The 12,105-nt window shown below is 42.3% G+C and overlaps 1 protein-coding gene across 1 annotated transcript in view; it reads left to right on the top strand.

Moving 5' to 3' along the window:
• Positions 1 to 12,105, top strand: part of TG (thyroglobulin) — a 240,320-nt gene that overhangs the window by 92,844 nt on the left and 135,371 nt on the right. Inside the window, exon 35 of the mRNA XM_076005003.1 lies at positions 6,166 to 6,228. Within this exon, the coding sequence (XP_075861118.1) occupies positions 6,166 to 6,228 (63 nt within the window). The remainder of the gene's footprint in view (positions 1 to 6,165; positions 6,229 to 12,105) is intronic.

Here is a 12,105-nt window from a genome sequence, read left to right as displayed (position 1 = left end):
TTTCTCCTCAAAGTCATCTTCATCAGAAGTGCATGGTGGGGGAAGTCATAAGAAGCTGTGGATTTATCTCCTCTCAAGAACTAGGAATCTTACTTCAGGAGACTAGGCTAATAAATAAAACTATTTTCCCAGTTGGGTCATGTTGGCCAGTACAAAACTATAAAAAATCGTTTGATTCATGATAATTTTGAGCCAAAACACATTAGCTGAGATCTGATTATTATTACAGTCCTGGATTCTAGTAGACAAAACTACACCAGTACGCTGTTGGAAAATCCCACCACTGAAGCTGACATTGCCATTACTTTTCTCCCACTCTTGTCTTTGTATTAGACAATTGCTTACGTAATAGTAGAAAATAGCCTCTATGGGGCTAGGAAGGGCTTTATGGAGCAAGAGCTGCTAGACCTGGGCCTTGAAAGATGACTAGGACCCCTCACCTCCACCTCTGAGGCAGTGCTGGCTCGTGAGATGTACATTTGCTAATGGAAAAAACTCCAACTGTGTAAAACAGTTTATTCTGACCCAATGAGTGACCCAATGAGTGGGGTTTATTCTGACCCAATGAGTGACCACGGCCTAGGGATCCATAAGTCCAAGAAGCCTTGAGTAAGTGGTCCCAAGGTGGTTAGGTTATAGTTTGGATTTATGCATTTTGGAGAGACAGGAATTTTAGGTAAAAAAAAAAAAAAATCGTAAATCAATACATGGAAGATATATATTGGTTTGGTCCAAAAAGGCAGTATGTCTTGAAGCCGGGGCTTACAGGTTATAGGTAGGTTCAGAGATTCTTTGATTGTAATTGGTTAAAAAAATAAAGCTTTATCTAAAAGCTTGAAATGTTGTAAGTTAAGATAAGAAAGTCTGCTAATCATAGACAAGCCAAAATATATCCACTCAAGTGATCTGCTAAGCAAATTGATAGCCTGCAAGTGTGAGTTAATATTTACCTTGCATGCCTTAGGTCCTGTTAATAATTTGGTATCTTATTGTCACAAAGAGTCTGTTTTGTCAGTCTTATGATCTCTGTTTTAACATTAGTGCTGGTCAGTTGTGTCTAACTCCAAAAAGGAGGCGGTCTAATGAGGTATATCTGATCTCTCTTCCCTTCATGGCTGGGAACTCAGTTTTAAGGTTTTTCTGGGGTTCCCTTGGCCAAGAGGGGGTCTGTTCAGTTGATGGAGGGCTTATAGTTTTATTTTTAGCTTACACATTTTTAAAAAGGAATTCTGATGGAGGATTTCAATTATAGACTTTGGCCTTGCTTCAAATCCATGGTTTGATTGTTCAGTGTAGCAATGTCTATACTGAGTGGTTACTATAATCCCATTAACCCTAGGTCCCCTGTTTCTGAGGACCTACCCCTAGAAAGGATCAGGAGCTTATGTTTATTGAACTCCTACAATGTGCCAAACACCATAGAGGCGCAAGGGGTTGAAGTCCCTGCCTGAGAAGGGTTGATGGTCTGGCTAAGGAGGCAAATTGAAAGAAAATGCACCTCTCTTAAGCACTCACTGTATGTCAGCCAAAACTCTAAAGCACTTCTCCCATGTGGATTTACTCACCCATCTCATGAGGCTGGTGAGATTCCTCTCCCATCCTGGGAGATAATCAGTCTGTGATCAGAAAATAACAGCACTGTGGCTTGTGTTGCTGTGGTGGAATCCCAGGGTAGAGTGGGCGTGGGGGTGGTACTCCTTCAGAGCATGAAAGGGGAACAGAACATTCTGCAGGAGTGACTTCAGGGGAAAGCTGGGCGTAGATACAGGGGAGTCAGGTGAGGGAGCAGTGGCCTAGCAATAGGCAGCAGGTGGGACGAGGTAAGCAGGTTCCTGCCATCGCACACCTCACAGCCTCAGAGGAAGAGACCTGTGCACAGGTGACTGCAGCATCACCTTCTTACTGGGCGTGTTCACAGAACAAAGGACGCAGCTAAGTCTCCCAATGTGTGGGAGGAGAAAGGCACCGACTAGAGCAGGGAGCACTGAGAGGGGAGCCTAAAGAGCCTGCAGGCACAGCCTTCTGCCTTTACTGCCTCAAATGAGCAGAAAGGTCCATGTATGCCTTAGCCCAGAACCACAGAGGCTCAGGCTTAGCAAAGGTGAATGCAAACGATGCTGTTTGAGAGCCCCTTCCTGGGAGTAGGGCCCAGAGAGGAAACGTCAGCCTTCAGAGGAGCAGGGTGGAAGTACAGGGGGTACTGAGGGGGCTGCTCTGTGGTCAGACAGTACCCTGAGCCCAGGTCTTCCTGGAAGGGGTCAGCCTTTGGGGCGCTGGTACCTCCTGTTCTTTGCAGAGAACTAAACTGGGACTGACTGTTCCATCTGCAGCTGCAGGGCAGGGTCTTTGGTTTGTTTACAAAGTCAAAAGTGACTTCTAAAATAACAAAGCCTCCCAGTTCCTCTCTTCTGCTGAGCAAATGCATTTGGACCTTGTTGCAGTTCTACACACAGGAACAGAACCTGGAGAGGAAATGACAAGTTGTCCTAATTATGCCTCTCTGCAGCCCACGTAGAAACTCCCACACGTAGGTAGCAGTTTACTGTACAAGCCGTTCTTCACCACCATTCACATCATCTCAACAACCGCTACCTTCTCCTGAGCACAGTCTGTTCCAGGCACAAGGCTAGCGGTTTTCCATGTAATGTGTCATTTAATTCCCCAACAGTCTGATGAGGTGGGGCCTATTTTTACCCCCATTTGGTGCTTGCTGGCAATATTTCACAAGTGCCAAAGGTGGGGGTGAGAACTGTTTTTGACTTCAGACACCAAATATGTTGGGTTTCCCCCCATACCAACCAATTCTACAACTCTCTGGACACCAGCTTGGTGTCCAGTGATTCAATTTAATTCATTCTGATACTAACTACCTGGAGTTGAAGTGAGATCCCATACATTAAGGGCTTAGTCCCGTGAGACTGCCCCTTCACTTCAGATGCCAATCACAGGGCCTGAGCCTCCTGTACTTCTGACCAACCAAGTTAAGTTGGGGGGGGGGTCCCATGGTTACCCCCTTGGGCTTGATAATGTGTTAGAACAGCTAATAGGACTCAGGGAAGCCATTACTACTGCCAGTTTATTATAAAGGATATAACTCAGGAAGAGCCAAATGGGAGAGAAGTGTAGGGGCTAGGGATGGAGCTTCCAAACCCTTATAGGAACACTCCCAGCACCTCTATCAGTTCCCCAACTCAGAAACTCTCCAAACCTAGTTGTCTAGGGGATTTGTGGAGGTTCCATTGCTTATGCATCACTGATTAAATCACTGGCCATTGGTGAAGGAGCTCTCTGGAGGGTTGGGGATAGGGCTAAAAGTTCCAACTATCTAATCATGCCTTGGTGTTCGTGGCCACTGGCCCCTATTTCTGAATCTGTCTAGGAGTCCCCCCAGCCACCAGCTATCTCATTAGTAAAAAGTAGATACTTTTTTCACTCCAGAGATCCCAAGGGTCTTAGAAGCTCTAGTGTCAGAAACCAATGACTAAGATAAAATAGTATAACAAAAGATGTTTCTGTCACCCCTATCACTCAGGAAATTACAAGGCTTTAGGAGCTCTATGCCAGGACCTGGGATGAAGACCAAATGTATATTTCTTATTATGTTACAATATCATAAGTGTCTGCCATGCTCCTATGGTGTAAATATTCCCATGATGGCCGATTTCAAGCTACCAACTTGAAGCTGCTGAAAGCAGGGTTGGGCAGGGCCGTGCACTATCTGCCGTTGGAAGCCTGTGTGAGTTGGCTTTAGCACACTGTTGCGTGAATCCTAGAAAGGTCAGTGTGCACCTGTTCAACTCCCCCAAGGTTACACAGTAAGCATCTCAGTAGGAGGGTCCCCGGGGGAGTTCTCAGTCCTCTCAGGGACTGAGGGTGTGGAGGTTTCCAGTGCCCTGGGGCAGATAAGCTGGGAACCCTCAGGGCTCAGCTTGGTCCTGTATAATGAAGAAGGTCCCACTCACGGGCTAATAAAACCTATTATTTTTTCTCACTTTTACTCACTGAGAAAAAGTTAGTAAAGCCACAGCAACAGAGCTACACGACAAGTGCTCTGCTGAAGTGAGGCGCATGGTCACCCCCCCCCCCCCCCCGGGAATGTTCTAGAGCCCATTCAAACACTCTCACACTGTCAGACTCTCATATAGTTTCCAGATTTCCCTTAGTATTGGGAAATGTTTCCTTGGTAAACCAAGCTTGCTTTGAATTACAAACTAAATTTCTAGAAGCTGATTTGCCGTATACAGGGGCGAGGACATTTGAATGGTCCTTGATATAGTTAGCCAAACTGTTTCCTGAAGATTGTATTCTTAGGATGCTTGTTCTGAGAATTCTTTCCAGGAAGAACAGACATTTTAAACAAATGACAACAAAACAAGGAGACAAGCGTCAAGCTGGCCAGCTGGGTGGAGTGGAGCATGGGAGTAGTTATTAGTAATTATGAATGTTGTTTGATGAGTTCAAAGAATGTGGGATGACAGAAGCCTGAGGTCAGTGTGGACCAGCAGCATCAGCATCTCCGGGCAACTTGCCGGAAATGTCAAATCTCAGGCCCTATCCCAGACCTGCCCTGGGGGTGGGGCCCTGCAAGGTGTATGTCACTGTGCCATCCAGGTGATTCCAATGTCTGTCAAAGTTTGAGAAGCAGTGGCTTAGGGTGATGGTAGCAGGTGCTTCCAGGCAGGTAGAGCCAAGCTGGAAAAGGCACAATACAGTTGAAGGCTCTAGAAACCAGAGAGGCTGGCTTTTGGTGTTTCTGATCAAAGTGAAGACAGTGGGGCAGGAGGTGGATGTGAGAAAACTCACGGTAGGGATGTCGGAGACTGGAATAGAGCATGACCCTGTCCTGAGACTTTTCATGGATGCACATATGGTCAAGAGACAAGATGATAGTTTGTTATTATAAAAGCAATAGTGAGAGTGAATAATGGACTTATTGAGTGCTTGCTAGATGCCAAAAACTGTACATATATCCATTCACCTAAAGTTCACAACTCTGAGAAAGACACTGTTATGACCTCCATTTTATAGACAACCTGAGGCCAGAGAGGTTAAGTAATCTGCTCAAGAACACATAGCAGGAAAGAGGCCAAGTCAATCTTACCCTCGGCCACTGAACCCAAAGCCCCTACTCTTGACTGCAGCTCCCAGTGAAGGAGGACATCCTGTGCACAGTCCTAGTTTGAGCCATTGGAAGAGAAAAGAATGATGAGAATTTGAAGACTTATATTTGTTCAGAAGAGGAAGAGGGAGGGGAAGAAGATAATTTGCACTTAGGTATCACACACTGGGTATGAATGGTTTCTCATTTAATTTTTACAGTTTCTTTATTTTACCAATGCTGGAAACTGGGGGTAGAGCACGTCGGTTAGCAGTCCCTCTACACTGCTCCCAAGTGGTGGATCAAGGTCCAAGTACAGGTCTGTCTGCCCACAAGTCCAGGCTGTCCACTGTGTTATGCCGCCTACTGGTAGTGGCTGATGTTTGTTAAGCTTGTACCATATGCCTGGCCCAGTGACAGGTGCAATACATTATATTTACTCCTGTAACCTCACAGTAATTCTTGAGGTAGGTAGTACTATCCCCATTATACAGATGTGGAAACCGAGGCCCAGAATGGTTAGGTGCCTTGGCTAAGTTCACAGGGTCAGTAAGTGCTGGCGGCAGGCATTTGTGTTGTTGACCACATGTTGCTGGCTCTCTCCAATCTCTGGGATGTGGTAGGACTACAATTCGTCACTCCTAGCTTTGGTCAATGTCACGGGCACGGAAGTGATGTGTGTCACTTCTGGGCAGAAGCTGTAAAAGCAAGACTAAAAGTTACTGCATAGACCTTGCCTTGCTCTGGCAATTGTTGAAGCCTGGGGCAAGAAGGAGCTTGTTCGGCCTGGAGCCTTGACGAAGAAAGACATAGAGCAAAGCCCAGGACATCTGCAGTAGTCACGTGGCAAGAGGGAGAGGGACCCTTTACTGTTTGTGGTGATGCTGAGATTGTTACCTTGGTATAACCAAGCCCATCCTGACTGATACAGGGTGGTGCAGTCTGTCTGCCTTCCAAGTCCAATTTCATGATCACCAGCTTGTACCTCTATTGATGCCTTCGGACTTCCTGATATTGAGGGGTAGAGAAGAACTAAAAGGCAGCCTTTTTTTTTTTTTTCTTTTCAGTCACTCAAAATAACGCTCCCAGCTTTTGCCCTTCGGTTGTTCTGCCTTCCCTGGAAGAAAAGGGTAAGTTTATTGCCTTTTCAGTCTCTATTATGAGAGTACTACCTGGTGCATCATCTCTTTCTTCTTTCTCCTCTTTCCAATTGCTTCTGTCTAGTAGTTTACAGCTTGCAAAGCACTCTCACATTCATTAATTCCAGCTGCTATGGATTATACATATGCGTAGGTAGGGCAAGAACCAGCAACATGCCCACTTTACAGATGTGGAAACCGACTCATGGAAATTCAACGATTTGCTCAAATAAGGCAGCTGATTGGAAGCAGAGTGGGACTTAAGACCAGTTCTCTCAATTTTCATTCTAAGGATTGTTTTACCCTATCAAGTAATGACTAGATGTGCACAGCCCTTGGAACTATGCCAAGAATGGTGGTATTTGTGGCCAAAAGTGAAAGACGTCAGCTCTTTACTAGTGCAAAAGAGTTGGGGCCCACAGTTATGAGACACACAGGACAACACTGTGGCATCTAAGGAGGAAGCACTGGCTTCGAGCCCAGGAGCTCAGAAGCCCAGGAGCCCCGGAGCCCAGGCGGAGGCTGCACTTCCTCCTGCAGGTCACACTGACCCTTGCTACGCTCGCTCTGTTGCCCACGAGGCAGCAGGAAATGCAGGGGGGTTGAGCACAGTGGGGACATCTGGGTGCTCTTGGGGGTGGGTGAGTTGGGACGGCTGGGGGACAGCATGGGACTCACTGCAGCGTCCCCTCTTCTGCTTCCCTCTGTCAAAAAGAGCTCGGCCTGGGCTGCAGACACCGCCAAGAGGCCAGGTGACGTTAATTCCTGTCCTGTGACATGATGTCTGAGGGGTCCTAGACATCTGTCATTGTAGCTGTGGCTGAAGAGCCAAAAGGTAGCTCATGGAGGAGGGAATTATTTAAGGCCAGGGCTGTGGCTGAAAGTGTAAAAATGTCTTCAACCCATGTTACCAGTTTCTGTGACTCAGAATAGCTAACTTTGGAGATTACACACAGACACACAGGCACACACACACGCACTCACATGCACTCACATAATTTTTTGAGAATTCTGTAGAGAATGTCTATGCCAAGCATTTTATGTATGTGAGCAGGTGTTAGCTTCCTGAAGTATTGTGAGGTCGGTGTTGTTATTGCCATATCATGGTTGGGGGGCAGAGGTGAAACTTAGAAATTAGGACATATAACTCCAGACAGATAATACATTTCCCAGCCAGATTGTAATCAAAATTGCTTTTGAATTTTATCAAGGTAATGTACAAACACAGTTGAAATAAACACCCTGCCCAAGAGATTCACAGTTAAAAAAAAACACACACACACACACAAAAAACTAGTTCCCCTGCCCACTCTACCCACCTGCCCTTTCCACTCCTTGTGGCCACCACTTTCAACTCTTTTAGTTATTTTTTCTCATCTTGGCCTCCATGTTTCTAAATTACAGTCATCCCTCCATATATGGGGGTTTCATATTTGTGGATTCAACCAACCATGAATCAAAAATATTCAGAAAAAGAATTTCACAAAGTTCCAGAAAGTAAAACTTGAATTTTCCTCCGAGTACTATGTTGACTCACATGAATGAAGCAATGTGTAGGCATTGTATGAGGGATTATAAGTAATCTAGAGACGATTGCAAGTATTTACAATAATTTTTAAGGTTAAATATTCTGGGGGCTTGTCAATACTTTTTTTTAAACATAGTATAAATCAATTATTCTTTTCCTTCAGTATTTTGAATAGTAGAAATTACTTCTGATCCCTCCTTAGAGAAACCAACACCACTTTTCACCATGTAAAACACTGAAATTTATAGACATCCCTGAAAAGTTTTTAAGTAAACAAGTGAATTGCAGTGGATCTCAATCAGTGAATAGTGTAGATCCATTAAAAAAAAAATAACTGACTATTGAAAGAAAATCTTCAAGCTAAAAAACAAAAAGAAAAAAACCCTCCTAAGAACTAACTGTTGCTGATTCTATACTTTCATCTCCTGATTGATTAGACTCCTCTGTGTCCAGGTTGTAAGACGTGTTTGCTGAAATCTTCATGCCAAGTTTTTGGGACACTTGCATGAAGAAGCTATGCTGCTGCTGCAGCATCTAAGGGGATATAGTGGCACCGCTTTTCCCTAATAGTCTGGGTATCCAAGAGGAGCACTGAGTCCCACTCCTGTGTCCACCAGTGTCTGTCAGGAGATAATACTTGCTGTGCAGATCAGTGACGGCTGATCTTCCCACTCCAGCCATGAGGTTGTCATCAGTTTGTCATTGTGAGCACTGGTGTTTCACTCTTTCAATCAGAGAAGTTGTGTTTTACTTAAAAAGGAGGGGAAGGGAGGAGAGAAATGAAAAAAACCAAAAGTCTAAAGGCACAAAGTCATGTAGCTGCTCTGGTTGGAGTTTATTATAAAGGAAATGGCTGATAAATACCAAAAAGATTCAAAAGCAGCTTAATTTAAAAAGCAAAAGCAGATTCTGGCTTTAAATGTTGAAACCTCAATGTTTTTATAGTTTTTGAGCTAAATAATGTGATTATTGAGTTTACAAATTTAAAAACTGTCACTGAAAGGTTAAAGTATCTATTGTTTTTATGAAGTCAGACTTATGCTGCCTCAGAAATCCCTGGGTACTGAAGTGGTGACACAGAAATAAAGAGGTCAGTTTGAAACATTGGTGAGTCACCATGGTTAAGAAAGGGTCAGTTTGCAGATAGTCATAAAAAGAAAAGGTTATTGAAATAATTACTCAACAGCACATTTACTCTCTGAAAAGTAATCTCCTGGGTCGAATTTTTAAGATCACATTATCATAATTTTGATATTTGCCAAAATCTTGTACCTTAGGTTACTTAGAGTCAGATTTAACATCATGTGGGTTTGTCTTTACTGCAGATTTGTGGAACTGTAACCAAATATATTGCTCTTTAAAAAGTAACTTTCTCTTTTAGATTGCAATTCTATAAATGAAACCCATATATATATATATATATATATATATATATATATATATATATATATATGCGTTAATTTTATTGCAGAAGTTTGGAAATTATAAATACGGCATTTAAGTTTGAGTTTTGGACAAAAGCACTATGCTTTTCAAGTAATTTGAAATTCACTTTTATTTGCCTCTTCATTTTGATGGTGGTTTGACTTTTTTTTTGAGTAAAATCACTGAAGTTGTGCAATGGTAGCACGGCAATTATCTGAGGTGTCTTGTATGATTGTACAGTAGCCAGGGTGGACACAAATTATAAAAATTAAAGATGAAAGTGCAAGAAAGTATAGGTTCATGCTGCTTTCTTCTAAGGGAACTTTCATTCTTCTTAACTACATAGTGTTACAATGCCATAAGGGGCTTAAATTCTGTGGGGGAGGATACCAGAATTATTTGTGTTCATTTTCATCTAAGATCTTTATCCTCTAATGTTCTTGGTCCTGTTGAAACATTTGAGCATACAAAAATACTTCAATGTTAATGCCCAAGAGATAAGCCATTACCATGTGTATGCCGGTCATCATGATCAGTGTGGTATAATTTTTTAAAATAAACTATCATGCCCTTCATAAAAAATAAAAAAAATGTACATGGTAGGATGTGCATAGGTAATATGCAAATACTATGCCATTTTATATCAGGGACTTGAGCTTGAGCATCTATGGATTTTGGTATCTACGGAAGTGGGGGGTGAGGGCTGGAACCACTGCCCGCTGATTCCGAGGGGCAGCTGTGTATGCAAATGCCTCTATTTCTTCATTTGTCAATTTTAGAAGTGACTATTTAGCTCTTGCCTTGACAGTTGAAGATTTAGCTCTCTCTCTTTTATCACTCCCCTTTCAATTTTCCTCCTTTGTCCTCAAGATATAGTAAAATCAAGATGTGGGGGTGAGACCAGCGTAAGTACTTAATTATTATGACCAGGTATATGTAAAAATGGTTCACAGCAGAGCCCAAAGGAGCAATGGCAGCATCCTGTTATAATTGCCAGCCTCTGTGCCCAGCGTCCTCAGCTGCCCTGCTGTGGGTCAGCCCATGTCCCGCCCCGGCCTGTCCAGGCTCCTTGTACTTCTGGGCTCTCTGGCTCTGTGGAGCCATAGGCCAGGTCACACCCCTCTGCAGGCACTGGCGTGTGCTTGTTCCTCCCTGCCGTGTCAGTTAACACGTCTCTAGCTCCGGTTCTTCATCTAAAAATGTGTTGAAGTCCTTTATCTGCCGTTTGCTCATCCTGTTTTCTTTTTCTTTTTTTTTTTTTTGTTATTTTTGTGGGTTTGGACATTTTTATTTCTTTACTTCATTTTGCAGGGGTTTGTGGATAGAGAGAAGGTAAATGGCAGCATTTAATTAAAAGCAATACTATGGTATTTTTCAAAACTTTTGAATGTTTAATGAAAACCCATTTTGTTTTCACCACTGTGTGAAGTATTTAATCTTTGCATAAACCTCAAGAGATGGATTCTATTATATTACTTATTAGTTACAGAAAATTCAAACAATGCAGAAATACAGAAGGAAAAACCACATAGTTATTTAGAAGTTATTCCATTTCAGTTAATTCATTTCTTTATTTTCTTCCAATCTTTTTTAGGTTTTCTGTATGATCTGACATAGTTGTAACCTATTTATAATGTTGCATTTTTTGGTTGTTTTTACCTAATATTTCTAAATTGTTACACATCTCTCTAAATCATACATTCATGCGTGGTTGTGTATTCATTCACTCATCCATTCAATCTTCTGCATTCCTACTTGCAGGTTGTTCACAACCTTGTGATGAACAAACAGGCCAGGACAGAATAGTGTTAACAGCAATAGTTGTCATATTTTCCCACCAGTTCACAAGCCCATTCCTCTATTCTTAGATATTTAATTATTTATGTCTCTTCGTCACTGAAAAAATAACCACAGTGAATGTTTTGGTACCTAAAACTTATTCCAAAGTCCAGATTATTTCCTGGAGGTCGATCCTCCAAAGTGGAATTGCTAGGTTTGAGAAATTTATTTCTTATGATTCTAGATTTATGTTGCCAAATTAATCTCAAACAGTTGCAGCTAGTTGCATGCTTGCCAGCCATGAATCATCACATACTTGCCATTCTTAAGTATCATCACCAAAAAAATTATTTATTAAACTGATCGATAAGGAGTGCTTTGATATGAAATATTTGCTGTTAGAGATGTATAAACCAAAGCATAATCATCTCTGGGTGACTTTACAATACTTCCACTCTGTTTTTGCAAAACATTTATATTACGAAGACTAGAATTACCTACAAAAGGAAAAAAACCAACAACAACAAAGATGGAGTATTGCACATCTCCCTTCACAAACACCCAGTCTGTGCATCTGAGTAGATATTTCCAAGGTAGAGATGTCACAGTATTTTTAAATGTGTCTTCAACAAGTGTGATTTAAAAGCAAGAGAGATGTCAGAGCTGACATCCTATCTGTGCTTAGAGTTCCCAAATTGGAATTAAGAATTTGGGCATGTTCCTTTGATGTGAATCAGAGAAGAGGTATAATTCGGCCTTCAGAGTATTGATATGTCAGCGTGTGATTCTGACATGGCTGGTGGTATGTGTGTGCACACAGGCATGTATACACTGTGCATATGTAACATACGCATCTTTACACACTTTCTACTCAGGGAGAAAAGGAAATATTTACTAAATAGCTACATTTATAAATTAGTTAATGCTCACAAGAAAGATCATGGTAGCATGATCTGTTTTTCAAATAAGAAAACTAACGCTAAATGACTAAGCTGGGATTTGAACCCTCACCTATTCTGGCCCCTCTCAGAGTAAGATAAGGTTACTTGGATGAGTTTCTGGAACTTATTGACAGAAATGGACTTTTGGTCTAGACATGTCTGGAGACCTGATCTCTTGTGTGCATGTATGTGTAT

The sequence above is a fragment of the Microcebus murinus genome, chromosome 7 (genome assembly GCF_040939455.1).
Source record: "Microcebus murinus isolate Inina chromosome 7, M.murinus_Inina_mat1.0, whole genome shotgun sequence".
NCBI lineage: Eukaryota > Metazoa > Chordata > Mammalia > Primates > Cheirogaleidae > Microcebus > Microcebus murinus.
This window is presented reverse-complemented; position numbering and strand designations above follow the sequence as displayed.